This window comes from Petromyzon marinus, chromosome 21 (genome assembly GCF_048934315.1).
Source record: "Petromyzon marinus isolate PM22_M1 ecotype Great Lakes invasive population chromosome 21, UKy_Petmar_22M1.pri1.0, whole genome shotgun sequence".
In the NCBI taxonomy this organism is placed as follows: domain Eukaryota; kingdom Metazoa; phylum Chordata; class Hyperoartia; order Petromyzontiformes; family Petromyzontidae; genus Petromyzon; species Petromyzon marinus.
The window spans coordinates 6,285,794-6,302,292 of NC_133687.1; the positions used below are offsets into that span (position 1 = coordinate 6,285,794).

General features: G+C 48.5%; 1 protein-coding gene across 1 annotated transcript; it reads right to left on the minus strand.

The window, feature by feature from the left end:
* Positions 1-4,925: 4,925 nt before the first annotated feature.
* Positions 4,926-9,184, minus strand: LOC116944332 (trace amine-associated receptor 365-like). Its single transcript, XM_032957894.2, has 2 exons — positions 8,262-9,184; positions 4,926-6,754 (listed from the first exon to the last, which is right to left on the minus strand). Exons 1-2 carry the CDS (start codon positions 8,566-8,568, stop codon positions 5,853-5,855), a joined length of 1,209 nt encoding a protein of 402 aa, XP_032813785.1. The 5' UTR covers positions 8,569-9,184; the 3' UTR covers positions 4,926-5,852.
* Between the last annotated feature and the right edge of the window lie 7,315 nt (positions 9,185-16,499).

Sequence of the window (16,499 nt, forward strand, 5' to 3'; positions counted from 1 at the left end):
TCCTTTGCTTCCCCGAAACCTCTCCATATTTGCACGGTAGACTACGTACGGTGCGAAAGAAGTTCAACATTAGTCGCGTTCGGGCAGCTCTTTGTGACGGAAGACCCTTCAACCGGTAAGGCGCGACTGGCAGTCATAGGCTCTCGGTAGTTGTTACATAAAAGCTTTAATAATAATAATCATTTTTTAAAAACAGTCTTAAAGACGAAAAAAAGGAAGGGAAGAGTTAGCAAGTAAGCCTTCATGAAAGTCAAAAAAATGACAAGCGCTTCTCTATATCAATTTGAAAATTGTGATAAAAGAGTATTTTAAAAACATACATACGTCACGTGGCATCGGGTGACGTCATTACTGTTAGCACAAATACATTTTAACGTGGCATAAAATGGAGATATGCCAAAATCAAAAAATCCTAAATTGTAAAAAAAAATTAAACTAAATCCTTTAATCTGAAATCCCCCCACCTCCTAGTAAACAGTATCGTTACTTATTTCGCGCCTCCGATTAGCACAGTTGGCTACGTATGGTGCGAAAGAAGTTCAACACGTAGCCTTTCTCAAGCAATATTATCCATAAAATGTGTTTTTGGGGGGGGGGGGGTTAGATCGATAAAATAATTCTGGCAGATCGCCTGATGAAGTTGGTTGTAATTGCCAGCGAAACGTCGTACTCCAATTATAGATGTTGTGGGTGTTGTGGGTGTACTCTTCCAATACACCGGTAGTACCAAATTGGCATGTTTTGTTTCCGTGACAAACCTTACTTAGTGCCTGTGTCGGGTGGTGGCGGGTTTGCGACACATTCATTTTTACGCGACCTAATCAAAACAACTATCGAAAGAGGCTTCAACATACATACATACGTAAAAGTGCGCGGCTCAAGTGTGGGTTCCAGATTTATGAATTAAAATAGAGCTGCACTATCTATCATCTATATTATTGGTTCTTTCGGTAAAGTCACGTAGAAGGGAAACAATAAAATGATAAAAATATAAAACAATAAAATTATCACGACGTTTCGACTGCAACACAAGCAATCATCATCAGGTGTGAAAACCACAGCAAGAAAATGTGAACGTTAAAAAAAACCGCCACTTTTTAAAAATTGTCTTGCTTAGGTTTTCACACCTGATGATGATTGCTTGTGTTGCAGTCGAAACGTCGTGAGAATTGTATTGTTTTATCATTTTTATTGTTTCCCTTCTACGTGACTTTACCGAAAGAACCGAGAACATGAATCCCTGCAGTCACGAAAGCTTTAAATCAAAATTTATCTATCATCTGTCATCTCACTCAAAGTCAAACACAAACGAACGTGACGGCGAATTTACACGAGCGCCAATCTTGCCCCGCATCTCTCTTCTCTCATGTCCCTACCTACATGCATGTATGTGTGTCTTCGTTGAACGTGTCTCTCTATATCTCGCGTCTTCATCTCTCCTCTCTAGAATCGGGTGGCGTGGTCAGCATCACCACGCCCGGCCGCCTTTGTCTCCCCATTGCTAATGTGTTATACACCTCACGGGCGCTCATGCAAGACAGAGCCGACCTAGGAGAGGCCAATGATCGCTTTGTAGATATTACTATCCACTGATGTTGGCCGCTGCCGGGAATTTAACTCGGGTAACCGGGTTAGTGGAGTATTTGACTGCCGTAAATTTCCGGATGATAAGCCACTTCATTGAGCTATCAATTTGTGGCCAGGGACGCGTGGAGGTGAGGGACGTGATGGGGGAATGGACGAGGTTCTCATCGGCAGCTGGAGGAAGGAGCGGCCCTGCGGGTGTTGAGACACGTGGGTCGAGAACGAGCTTCTCGGGATTCGTGATGTACTCTCGGGGTGTCGCGCGCCCTCTCTTCCGCGTGCTGCCGGGGGGCGTCTTTGGAGGCGCGCCTCGCGCTAGAGCCGTCACTGAGCGGCGTGGACCTTGAGGAGCGCTTCGGTGCCGGCAGCATTTACCCGGAGGAGGTTACAACCGCTCCACGGTCAAACGACGAGACGGCGTCAAGGCGGGGTGGGGCAGAGCGGGCCGTGAGCCTGGGTTCATGAAGGAGTATGCGGGTACTCTTTGGTTCTATTCGGTAAAGTCACGTAGGTAAAAAAATAAAACAACAAAAATCACGACGTTTCGGCCACAACACACGCGGCCTTCATCAAAAGCTTCAAATCTAGAATTGAGTATGCGGGTGTGCGAGTTCCCCTAGGTCGACTCAGCCTTAAATGAGCAACCTGATGCGGTGTTTAAACATCGCCACTAGGGAGACAAACGCAGCGTGGTGCTCACCACCCGCCGCCTCGTGTGCCGTCCCGGCCTTCATAGGTACTCGCTAACAGCACTTGCTCCAACAGTCTGTTAAGGCGACACGGAAGATATTTGCCTGGGTCGACTCAGCCTTAAATAAGTACCTGGTGCGGTGTTTAAAAAGAAAAAACACCGAAGAGCCAAAGGCGGCCGGGTGTGGTGCTACTCTCACCACCCCCTCGTGTGCCGTGTTAGCCTTTATAGGGGCTACTCGCTAACAGACCTTACTCCTACAGTCTGTTAAGGCTATACGGGAGATCTTTGGCTTTGTTCTTTATGTGCGGAGCGGTGGCCCAAGGGGTTGGGTGCGTTGCACTACGAACCCCGTTGCCTGAGTTCGGTTCTCGGCCACAGATACAATCAATGGCGAGTTTATAACCGAATCGGTCCTGGGCTTCCGATGGATCGACTCAGCCTTAAATGTACTCGAGTTTGAACTTCTTTTTCACCGTGCGTGGCCAACCGTGCTAATCGGAGGTGCGTCAATGAGTGGCTGGTGTGGTGGTTAAAATATTGACGGCGAGGAGACAAATGCGGTTTGTCGTGATGTTAGCGGTTGCGTCCCTGAATAGGTGTTCGCTTTCAGCAATTGGCGCATCAGCGTTGAAGGCTTTGGGTCATTGCATTTCTGTGAAATTCATAAACTGAGAGTGCTCGGTCTCTGATTGTGTCCCATAACCGGCACAGGCATCAGTCAAATCTGATCATTAACGCTTATTTTATTTCTCTTTTATTTCTTAACAGGTAAGGCCCACTGATTTATACAGCTCTTTTTGAGAAGAGCTGTATAGATCAGTGGCTTATCACGTGGAAATTCATAGCAGCTAAATATTCTAAATGCATGTTTCTAAATGTAGAGGGAAAACCAGAGGACCCGGATAAAAATCCACGCGACCACAGGGAGAGAGAACACGCAAATATACAGCAAGCGTCAGGGCCGGGATCGAACCCACGGCCTCCTGCATACCAGGCGAGGTAGTCAACATCTCGTGCTGTAAGTTTTATTTATTTATTAATTTTCATTAACTTACGGTATGCTTTTATTTGTACCATTCATTTTTGTATTCTACCCGTCATATACGTTCAACACGCATTGATAAACCCTGAAGCATTATAAACAGACACAAACTTCCACCGTCAAAATCCTTCTAAAACTCCCACTCACCTTGTCCTGATGTTTGCGAGTGACTACTAGGTCACTCTTATTTATGCATAAACAGACCCCCCCCCTCCACCCCAGTTACCATCCGATCCTCTAACTCCCACCCTTCTCCTCCACCCTGCATCCATGCGCTAATAGGCAATTAGCACTAATTAGACTTAGAGGGACGCCCCTGGCGAGTTCACGCCTCTAATCGCGGGCGACATGGGACAGAGAGGTGGCGCGTGTGGGTGTGAGTGTTGGTGGTGTGGGCGGCTCACGGGAAGGAAAGCGCCCAGGTGAGAGGACAGGCGATGGTCTCAGGTGGGCGGTGAGGTTAGGTGGATAATTGAGAGGGTATATCGCTCGGTGAGTTTTACCTAGGATATATATGTATTTTTTTTAAGTGTAGTTTTGTATTATCCAGAGAGTATTCAAACATCCATGACTATTCCTCTTCTCATAAGCCACGCTTGGAGCCATGCCAACCAACACGTCCACGTGGAGGGGGAGGAGGGGGGGTGGTCGGCCTGTATATTTTCCGGAGCTCAGCCCCCAACAACTCCGGCTGAAATTAAGCTCGGGTAACACAACGCATAGTAATGATGCTTCAGCTTTAATCTCTATGATTTATGAGTGCTACAGGCCACCGGTATCGCGTATCAACTATTAGAAAGCAGTATGTACACACACAATCTCTCTATCCTGTGTATATAATCCAGCCCTGAGTAAGGATAGCGATTTCAAGGATAAGGTTTGCATCTATAGGGTGCGTAAACCCTCCTTTATATCTCAAAGGGGTTGACAACATTCGTCACTAATGTTTGTGTCGGATCGCCACTTAAGTAAAATGTTGCGTCTTAAACACCTCCTACAATTAATAAAGTTGCCATGTGATGAACAAACGGCGCCAATGTATAAACGCTTCATCAGCACCACCGGTGTGATCCTGGAAAGCGATCCACACACACGCGTAACAGTCTGGTTCGACATTTCCCTGGTCATGACTATTATTTTTTACTAGCTAAGGCCCATTGAGCTATATGGCTCTTTTTTCGAAGCGACCTGGCCACATATTATAGCCCAACGAAGTGGCTTATCACGTGAAAATGTATAGCAGACAAACACTCCACGCGACCACGGGGAGAACATGCAAACTTCAAATATACAGGCGTCAGAGTCGGAATCGAGCCCACGACCTCCTGTATACCAGACGAGGTGGTTAACATCTCGTCACCACGGCGGCAATGTATTACCGCTTCATCAGCACCACCTGTGTGATTCCGGAGAGCGACCCATACACACACGTAACAATCTGGTTAGACGTTTCACTGGTAGTTAACAAGCAGCATCATGATGAAGGCCACTTGTGTTGCGGCCGAAACGTCGTGAATTTTTTATTTTTATTTTTGTTGTTTTATACTTTTACGTGACTTTACCGAATAGAACCAAAGAGTATGGATCCTTGCAGTCACGAAAGCTTCAAATCTTGAACTTCTCATCTCATTAATTCTAATACCCCAACTGTAGTTGGGTGGGGAGGGGGGTGTTGTTATTTTAGCCTAGAGGACACCCTGATGGCAGCTGTCCCTGTGCATCACAAGGGTCACTCAGCACCGGTCTGTGAGTAGGCGTTGATGTTGCCCAAGGTTATTCCACTTCAGCAATGTGTGGGTCGGCCCGCGGGATATGCTCCCGAATTTTTGGGATGAATAGGAAAAAAAATCCCAATACAGCATCAGGCATAAATTTAACTAAATATCGGACGATCCAAAGAACGTTGTTCTTTTTTGCATCGATTGGAAAACTGGGAGTGATGTCACGAAAATGAAGTCACGACCACGTTTTTTCTGGATGTAAGTTTGTGGCGCGTGGCATCGGTGACGTCGCTAAAGGTCGCACAGAAACAGTTTTGACATCAGTTTACGTGACGGAAAATTGAAGGTAAAACCACAGTCGGGCGATGGTGGCCACGCAACACAAACCATGGCCCATATAATAAAACGATTGTACTCTGGGCTCCTTCAACGGAGAAGGAGGGAGAGCAAAACTAAATCATCTCTCTCCTGAAGCCCTCTCGTCGTGGCCAGCAGGACCTCGACGTTGGCCTCTAGCTCCTGAAAACATTTTACCACACGCAACGTTTTACCCCACACACCTATTTGCGTCAAGTTTGTTGTTCTTCACCCCGCACCTCCGATTAACAGGGTTGGCTACGTACCGTGCGAAAGAAGTTCAACGTACATACATACAAGAAAAAAAGGATCTGTTTTTTTTTCCGAATCGGGAAAATCCGAAACATATCCGAAACTGAGATGACCCAATACGCAATTATTCCGACATTCCGAAATGTTGACCATCGGAAACTCATTCCTGAGCAGGCCTCCTGACACCGGACCCCCGTCTCCATCAGGAGTCGCTCTCTTCCTCCGGGGCCGCGGGCGGAGGAGGTCGAGGCCGGCGTCTGTCCCTCCACGCCGCGGCCACCATCACCACCACCGCCGCGTTCCCTTTCCCTCGGCAGAAGATGCGGCTGAAGGCGGCCCTGAAGCGGCGGTTGAAGGCGGCGTAGAGCACGGGGTTGAGCGCCGAGTTGGCGTAGCAGAGCCACAGCGTGGCGCTCAGCAGCGCCGGCTCCGTGCTGAAGCCCACGAACGGGTCGACGGCGCTCGCCACGAAGTACGGGCACCAGCAGACTATGAAGGCGCCCAGGATGATGGCCAGCGTCTTGGTGGCGCTGTGTTCGCGCTTCATGGTCCTCCTAAACGTCGCCTGCTGCTCATTGCCCTGCTCTTGGAGGTGGTTTTGCTGCTGCTGCTGCTGCTTCACGCTGGCGGTCACCACCGACGCGGTGCCGGTGCTCGACGCGGCGATCTGCCTCGCCTGCCTGCGCGCCACCCGGTAGATCTTGGCGTAGGCCACGAGCATGAGCGCGGTGGGCGCGAAGAAAGCGCAGCACGTGTCGACGAGGGCGAAGCCCACGTTCTTGAGCACCACGCAGCTGTCGGGGCACGAGAGGCGACGTGCCGCCGCCTCCACGCCGACCACGTTCCAGCCCAGCGACACGGGCGGCACGTAGAGGAACGGCAGCAGCCACGAGGCGGCCAGGAGGTGGGCCACGCGGCGCGGCGTGATCCTCTGGCGGTAGCGCAGCGGGTCGCAGATGGCCGTGTGGCGGTCGAAGGCGATGGCGCCCAGGTGCAGGATGGAGGCGGTGGTGAACACGTACTCCAGGCACGTGTGCGCCTTGCAGAACGTGCGCCCGTAGTACCTGGCGAGGACATCGTTGGGCGATGTTGCGTTCCATGTGGCTGTGAGCAGGGCCATTGCCCGAAACGTAACCTGTTACGTATATGTATTTGTTTTAATTACATATATAATATATTATTAAGGCCACATTGTTATTGACAAATGTGTTGAAGTTTGTTTTTTGTTTGTTAGTAGTAACCATGCAGGAAGGTTGTTTAACACGTAGGCTTTCGCGACAAATGTCATCCATAATGGAGGTGTTTGGGTGAATTCGCGTAAATATACACGTGTCAATTAGTAAGGTGACAAACCTTACTAATTGACTTTGTCGGGTGGTGGCAGGTTGAACGACACATTTGTATTTACGCGATCTAACCCAAAACCCTCTATTTACACGTGTTGTTATTTAAGTCCTACTTATCTCGTGACTGGTAACCGCATTGTAAAAAACGGTTACCGTTGCCCCCCACGGCCATTCTGTTATTTTGAGAGCGATATCTGAACCGGTCCTTAGCCGCTCTCCCCTCGGTCGAGTCAGGAAGACAAAGGCGACTGGGCGTGGTTCTGTCCCGTGACCTCGTGCCACCCCCTCGAACGTCGTTCGGCCTAGGGGCCGTCCATAAATGACGTCACGCGATTTTAGACGATTTTTTACCCCCCCCCTTCGTCACACGGCGTCATAAAAAGTCAGACCCCCCCTCAAATATGACGTCACAAAGCTCTTCCCCCGCCCCCCCCCCAAAAAAAATATAAAACATGCTTCAAATCGCTTTAAACTATTGTCATTGTAGTGGGTATTTAATGTGGCGCTGCACTCTGATGTTGTATGAGAAAACATTTATTAAAAAGTATATTTAATTAACTAGAACGTGTTGTCTATATTTATTTAAAGTTGCGCATTTTTATGTGACGTCACATTTCTCAACCCCCCCCCCCTCGTCACACATCGTCACAAATGTCTGACTCCCCCCCCCCCAGGTGCGTGACGTCATTTATGGACGGCCCCCTACATAGCTGTGACTCGCTATCAACACTTGCCACGACATCCTGTGTCTATACGGGGGATCTTTGTCTTTTGTTTGGTTTACGTATACACATCAGAATTTGTGCACGGAGCGCATCATGTTTTACCTATATGTATTTTTACTTCTCTGTGTGGATCGATATATCTCTCTATCTAATTGTAAGTATCTATATGGTGTTAGTAACTATATGTATGTATCGCTATATGGTACCAGCCGTGTCAAGATCGGCCTCTATGGATGAGGATATTTAAGGACGCTACTGGTCAGTTAGAGGCAGTCGCCCTCCAACAACAACGGAGGGCGGAGGAGCGACGCTCGCGACGACGAGTGGAGCACCGGGTGGCTAAAGCACAGCAGGTTGGAACAGCAGGGGGCACAGGTGGTGCAGCAGCCATTCATCTCAGTGGGTCAACCCATGTCACCCGGCTCTGCCCCGTGACCTCCTGTCAGCCAGCCTTCGACAATTCACGTGGCCTCAAAGTGCACATAGCCTGGCACAGAGAGCCGTGGCGACGTCACCGTCACTTAATGGGTGTGCACACTCACCAGCATTGGTGCACGGAGCGCATCATGCTGTAGGGCATCACCGTCAGCCCCACGAGCAAGTCCGCCACGGCCATGGAGGCGATGAACGCGTTGGTCTGGGTCCTCAGCTGGCGCGAAGTGGCCACGGCGATGATGATGAGGAGGTTGCCAGCGACGGTGGCGGTGATGAGGAGCGTGAGGAGGCCCTGGATGACGGCGCGGACCTGGGCCGGCGAGGAGGCGACGGAGCAGTTGAGGAAGAAGTCCCCGACCTCGCAAATTGCGGCCGGTGGGAGCCACGGGCGGTCTGGCCTGGACCCGTTCATCTCTCCTCTATCAGCAAAAAATAATAATTAATGAGACGTAAAGATGTGCACAGAAATTAAACACACGTATACAGTCTTCGCTCTCGAAGAGAGAGAACGACTCGGAGACGCGAGGAGGAATCCCAGACGAGAGGGAAAGTAACCTAGGGCCTCCCCTAGGTCCACTCAGCCTCAATTGAGTAACTGGTATGTATGTTGAACTTCTCCTGCACAGTACGTGGCCAACCGTGCTAATCGGATGTGCGGGGGGTATTAAAGGTGTTACCGGCCAATTCATTAAGAGCTTACATGTGGGAGGAAACCGGAACACTCTGAGAAAACCCACACGCACGCGACGGAGAAACGTTCTATCCCATACAAACGGAACAGGTGGAATTCACAGTTTTCCCGTACCGCCTTCTCCTGGCGAGCCAGGGTATGGCTCCCCCTCGACGCGCAATGTGGAAGTGAGTTTCACATTTGTGAGATCCACCAAGGCTCGCAGCCCCCAGTGCTGGATTTAAACCCACGGCTAGAATCATCAGTAGCAGAATCAATAAAGAATTAAAGCTTTCGTGACTGCATAAATTACTCATTGGTTTTTTCGGTAAAGTCACGTATGTAGAAATACCATGAAATTATATTAAAATTAATCACGACGTTTCGACCGCAACACAAGCGATCTCCATCAGGTGTAAAAAAAAAATAGCGAGGGAGCACATAGGGTGACATCAACGCAACACATAGAGAGCGTTAAACTGCACGGAGGTAAATACAACAAGAAGATGAGAGACGAGAATTCAACAAACCTAAGAAAAATTTACGTAATGCAAAACCAGTCGGCCAACAACCCAGTTAGACACTTGCCTGGCGCACCACGAATTTCCGAAGAGTGCTACATTTCGTGTTCATCCTCTGGGTTGAACACACCGGCATAGACAGAGTGAATAAATACGAGGTACAAGGTAGCAGAAATACATATACAGGGACAAAGAGCGAGGGAGCACATAGGGTGACATCAACGCAACACATTGAGAGCATTAAACTGCACGGAGGTAAATACAAAAAGAAGATGAGAGACGAGAATTCAACAAACCTAAGAAAAAATTACGTGATGCAAAACCAGTCGGCCAACGACACAGTTAGACACTTGCCTGGCGGACCACGAATTTCAGAAGAGTGCTACATTTCGTGTTCATCCTCTGGGTTGAACACACCAGCATAGACAGAGTGAACAAATACGAGGTACAAGGTAGCAGAAATACATATACAGGGACACCAAGAGGCAAGACGGACAGAGAAGCTTCTCTGACCGTCTTTCCTCTTCTTGCCTCTTGGTGTCCCTGTATTTGTATTTCTGCCACCTTGTACCTCGTATTTGTTCACTGTCTATGCTGGTATGTTAAACCCAGAGGATGAACACGAAATTTAGCACTCTTCTGAAATTCGTGGTCAGCCAGGCAAGTGTCTAACTGTGTTGTTGGCCGACTGATTTTGCATCAAGTAAATTTTTCTAAGGGTGGCAGAATCAAGTTTTATTTATTAGGTATAGCCCTGTGAGCCATGCGGCTCTTAAGTCGGGTGCAACCGCAACAAACTAAATTTGAACACAGAACATCTTAAAGCGACAAAAATAAATATAGACAACGCGTTCTACTTAATTAAATCGACTTTTTAATAAATGTTTTCTCCTGCAACATCAGAGTGTAGCGGCACACTAAACACGCACTACAATGACAATAGTCCAAAGCGATTTGAAGCATGTATCAAAATCATTTATTTCGAATCATTGTCAGCAGTAGCATCAGCATCGTCATCAGCGTTATCATCGACAGCAGAATCAGTATAGCACCCTCAGCAACAGCAGCAGCATCAGCAGCAGTAGCATCAGCAGCATCAGCAGCAGTAGCATCAACAGCAGCGGCAACAGCATCGTTGTTAACATTGTAATCGGCTGTAGCATCAGCATCATTATCGGCAGCATCATCGACACGATCATCATCACTTTTATAATTGACATTTGCATCATCAGCAGCAGCATCACCATACGCAATTATCGTTATCACCAGCAGTGCAGTAGCCATCAGAATAATACACATCAGTGGTTCTGCGGAACTGTTGCAGATGCAAACTATTTTCACTACATTCCAGATGCTGTACCCAAATTCCTTGGTGATGCTGCTGCGATGGCAGTGACGCACAAGTACAAATAACAACAACAACAACAAAAAACACTCAACACATTCGTCAACGCCATTGTGTGTATAATAGGCGACGTTTCGGACTACGGTCCTCCATCGTAGCACACAGAGGATCTGTGTCCTGTCGAGAATGTATGTGTTGTCAACAAGGGCGGTTGCCCAAAACGTCACTTAATAATTATCATCATCTTCATAGTACAGGGTGTTTAAAAATAATAGACCCGATTTGAAATCGCTATATCTCTGCAACCACGAACCGCCCATGAATGAAACTCTCACCACTTGAAAGGGCGGGGCATAGAGAGGGCGGGTCATAGAGAGGGCGGGGCATATAGAGGGCGGGGCACAGAGTTTCAAATGATTACCGCTAGATGCCTCTCCCAGCGCACAGACAGCCCCTAGCCTCAGTCATTCGCTAGACAACACTGCCTCAACGTTGGATAGGTCGCACGGAACCCCAAGAATTGGCGCTACACTCTTGGCCGCCAAGATCCCCCCTGCGACCTTTTCTTGTAGGGATATATCAAAGACCCGTGGTGTTTTTGTGCCACCATTAGCGACTAATCTGGATGACCTCAAAAACAGAATCACGGCAGCGGTGACTTCAGTGGAAGAAGACTTCACTTTGAGAGGCGTTTGGGACGTACAGCAGGTGGAGGGCACATAGAGCATTTATAAAATGGTTAGTAAAATTTGATAACTCATTAAACCGTTTGTAACTTTTCGTGTAATTGTAACATGTTGCCATCGTGAAATATACTGCTTTGAAATTGGGTGCGTGCCTTTCAAACACCTTGTATAAGCGTCATTAAATTCGTCATATATTTACTATCAACTGCTGTACCCGTAGAGTCAAGGATGTAACGCATGGAAAAAAATATATTATAATCAAGGAACGCAGAGGCAAGAAAGAAGAGGAGCATTATGGAAATGGAACGGAGAAACGGGAGCAAAGGGTTTTGGAAAAAATTTCGATTTAAAGCTTTCGTGACTGCAATGATTCATCTTCTTTGGTTCTTTCGGTAAAGTCACGTAGAATGAGAATTAAATAATAAATTGATAAAATATTATTGTGTTATTTTATTTTATCAATTTATTATTTTATTCTCATTCTACGTGACTTTACCGAAAGAACCAAAGAAGAGGGGTTTCGGAAAGTTGAGACTCCGGGGCAAGAGGCTAGAAAGGGCCCCGACGCTGCTGCACGGAGCGGTGTCTGTTTTTAAAGGGGGCGGCGAGGAGAGGGGATAGAATCGGAGTGGGAGTGGCCACACCGAATCCACGTGATTTACGGGAGGCTTAAGCTGATTTAAATAGCATACGTATGTGTGTACTGTATTTCCCTTGACGGCCACGTTATTGACGATTGTGTTGAGTTCCCAGATTGTTTTTCCTGCGTGGTGATGCCACGCAGATGTGTCGAGGGATGACATTGGCCCGTGGTGCAGAAACGTTGGGAACTACTAATCCAACATCATAGACATCGTCATCATCAAAATCGTTATAGTAACCATCATTATTTTCTAAACTAAACTAGATTCATTTTTATTTTACCAGGTGAGGTCCATTGAGCTATATGGCTCTTTTTCAGAAGCGACCTGGCCACAAATGACAGCTCAACAAAGTGGCTTATCACGTGGATATTTACATCAGACAAACTACTCTAAACGCATGCTTCTAAATGTGGAGGGAAAACGGGAGGACCCGGAGCAATATCCACGCGACCACGGGGAGAACATGCAATTTCCAAATATACAGGCGTCGGGGTCGAACCCACGACCTCCGACGTACCAAGCGAGGGCGATAACATCTCGCCACAACGGCGCCCCTCATTTATCATCGTTTTCATCTTCATCAGTCATCATCTACTTAACAACTGCATTATCTCTATCAGGATAATATTCTGCTCAGCAGCAGTAACGGTTGCATCAGCATCACGTCCTCGCAATCACCACTATCGTCACAATCATCAGCAGCAGTATCATCAACAACACGATCATCACCAAAGTCGCAATCATCATCGCCACTACCAATACGATGAACATCACCTGTATCAACAAAACACCATTGTTACATTACCACTCTCATCACCATAACCATCACCGCATCACCACCCCTCACCTCTTTCAATATCCCGAATCCCCTTTCACTCTCCCCATCCCTCACGTCGTCTATATCTCACCTACTCTCTCTCTCTGTCACCATCCCACACCCCTCTCTCTCACCATCCCTCACCTCCTCTCACCCATACCTCTTTGTCACCCATCCCTCACCTCAGCTCTTTCTCGCTATCCCACGCCTCTTTGCCACCATCCCTCACATCCTCTCTCTATCCCTCACCTCCTCTTCTCACCATCCCTCACGCCTTCCTCTCTCCCTCTCTCTCACCTTCCCCCACCTCCTCTCTCAATCGCCTCACCTCTTTATTTCACCAGCCCTCACTCTGTCAAAATCCCTAATCCCATCTCTCTTACCATCCTTCACCTCCTCCCGCGCACCATCCCTCACCGCCTCGCTCTCGCCATCCCACAGCTCTCAAAATCCCTGACCTCACTCCCTCACCTCTTTACTCTCTCACCATCCCTCACCCTCTCACCATCCCTCACCTCCTCTCTCTCTCTCTCTCACCATTCCTCACCTTCCACCTCTGCAAATTTCCTTCGGATTTCTTCTCAACCTCTTCCCCCGCACCTTATGCGATAGCGTTCACCCTCAAACCTCAACACTTAAATACCTCGTCCGCCTTTGTCCCTCTCTGTGTCTGTCCCCCTCCCTCTCTCTCTCGCCACAGAAGTATCGCCCGGCCTTACCCACGCTTATATGGCATGGGTTGGACAAGGAACCCAGTCTCCTGGGACCATATTCGTCAAAAGGCGATGACAGCCAAATTATGGCTCCATTTCCCGCTCAAAAAAATGTCTCGTTAATTATGAGTCGCCTAATTATCACCTGCCATCACCCCCCCCCCCCCATTCCTCCTCACGAGTCCCCTAAGATATTTTAAAAGAAAAGTGACACTTATTTAAATATATATTTTATAGTTCCATCTTTGAGGTAATTGAGTGACTCCAGGGAGTTACTAATGGCTATACCTGGGACAATCAGCCAGCATTGGCGAGATCGTCTGGGTTAGAATTCGCGTTCACCGCCCCGTAGTTATACATCTTTCTAAAGTTTGACGAGTTGACAAAACTAAACGAAACACATTTTCTTTTACCAAGTAAGGCCCACTGGGCTGGATAGATTTTTTTCAGAAGCGACCTGGCCACAAATGATAGCTCAACGAGGTGGCTTAGCATCGTGGGAATTTAAAGCAGGAGCAAAATACTCTCAACGCATATTTTTAAATGTGGAAGGGAAAACCCGGAGAACTCGGAGACAAATCCACGCGACCACGGTGGGTGAGAGAAAGAGAAACGCAAAATATACAGACGAAGTATTGACTTAAAACTTTCGTGACTGCAGGAATTCATATTCTTTGGTTCTTTTGGTAAAGTCACGTAGATAGATATATTTTTAATTATTTTATTATTTCCCTTCCACGTGACTTTACCGAAAGAACCAAGAATATGAATCCCTGCAGTCACGAAAGCTTTAAATCGAAATGTAGCCTGGTTCTTAATCGGAGTGAGTGTACTGGAAGTCTATAATGTAGACTGTAGCCTGGTTATTAAGTTTGGTAAGTGTACTGGCAGTCTATAATGTAGACTGTAGCAATGGTTATTAAGCTGGGTGAGTGTACTGGCAGTTTATAATGTAGACTGTAGCCTGGTTCTTAAACTCGATGATCGTACTGGCAGTCTATAATGTAGAATGTACAGACTGTCTGGCAAAACAACCCCCTACCTCCTCGTGGTAACGGACGGTCAACGCTGTCATGGACAGTGCCGTCAGGGGAGGGCCAATTGCGATTGGCCTTTCCCCTCATGGCGTCTGTGATCACCACAGCGGCTAAATGGGGGCTCTGGACGGGGCTGGTAAACCCTCCACCTTCAATAAATTACCACTAAACCACGACTGAAATATCTAACTAATAACTTGTGCTAGAGGCCCCGGGGGGACAGGCGTCTATGACGTCTCCTGGCCAAACCCCATTTGGCGGAGCTAGGAGATTGAATCTTTACCCTCGGGGCTCCTCCAGAAACAACAAAAAGCCACTACGGGTGGCCACGTGTAATGTTCGAATGCTCACTGTGGAGGAGAGGCTCCCACTCCTCTGTCGGGAGCTGGACCGGTACCGCCTGGATCTCTGTGGCATTCAGGAGGTCCAGTGGACCGCCTCTGGCTCCTGCCACCATAAGGGGTGGACAGTCCTCTACTCGGGGCAAGAGAATGCCAAACAACAGGGTGTGGCTCTTCTTCTGAACCAAAGAATGAAGGGGGCGTGGGAGTGTGGCGGTGAGGTGTGGGAAGCTGTAAGCCCCAGGCTATTTTGGGCTCGCCTTCCCATCAACCAGAGGCGAGGAGTGGTGATCGTGGTTACTTATGCCCCCACCGAAAACGAACATCCGTGGAGGGATGCAGGCAAGGCCGATGAGTCAGATGCCTTCTATGACCTCCTGTAACAGGTGCTGACTAAAGTGGCCCCTCGGGATAGAGTCATCTTGTTGGGTGACTTCAATGCCCGAGTTGGTCATGATGCTGGCACCTTGTCTGGAATGATTGGAAGGCATGGGCCAGATCAGCTTAATAACAACGGTAGGAGGCTGCTAGATTTTTGTGTAGCCCATGGGCTTGTAATTACCAACACGCTATTCCAGCATCGGCGCATCCACACAACATCATGGATGCATGCCGGGTCCGAGCAAGAATATCTGCTGAACTACATAGTGACGGACCAGCAGATGCGAGCCCATGTCCTTTACACCAGGACCTACCATGGAGCTGATCTGCCCTCTGACCATCGACTAGTCATCTGTAAGATGCGCCTGCCATTCTTCCACTCCGGTGGTGGGTGTACACCCAGGACCCCATTCCAACCTAAGGTGGCCTGGTCTCAGTTAGCTGATGAAAGTTGCAAGCGAGAATTTCATCATCGCTTGCGGCTGGGGTTGGCATCGTCCCGCACTCTTCCTGATGTCGGGGGTAAATGGGCGAGGTTTAGGACTGTGACTCATGCAGCTGCAATGGCTGCTTTGGGTACGCGGTCCAGACCTCCCCAGAGACCCTGGCTGACAGAGGAGCTGTTCAGGATGGTTGAGAAAAAGCGAGAGGCTCACTCTAATCGTCTACAGCATCCCACGTTAGAGAATGAGGAGGCTTACCGCAGCCTTCGCTCGGAGGTTCGGAGAGCTGTGAGGCGCTGCAAGGATGGGTGGTGGTCGCGGGTTGCTGAGGAGAGGGAGTCTGCCTAAGTAGCCCGCGATCACAAATCCCTATTTAACTCCATTAAAAAAGTAACTTGCAGCGCCACACCTATTACCATCATTAGGGAAAAAACGGTGATCCAATCTCCGACCCCTAGGAACAGGTTTGCAGATTTGCTGAGCATTTCTGTGAGGTCCTGGGGGAAAGGAAATTAATCAGCCAGGAAAACAACGTGGCACGAAGTGGGGATGACCCTGCTGAGGCTGCGGTGCCTCAAATATTGGAAGAAGAAGTCACCCCCTGTGAGTGGCTGGCTGAGGTGCCATCTGCTGAGGAAGTACTGATTGCGATCCAGAGTCTGAGACCAGGAAAGGCACCGGGCAGAGATGATCTCCCAAGCGAAATGCTGAGGGAGGGTGATGTTTGTGCACAAACTGCCCTACA

Coding starts and splice junctions, on each gene's coding strand:
- LOC116944332 (XM_032957894.2), bottom strand. CDS start 8,568: ATGAACGGGTCCAGGCCAGACCGCCCGTGGCTCCCACCGGCCGCAATT. Junction 6,755..8,261: donor CTCCGTGCACCAATGCTGGT/GAGTGTGCACAC, acceptor CCCTGCTCACAG/CCACATGGAACGCAACATCG.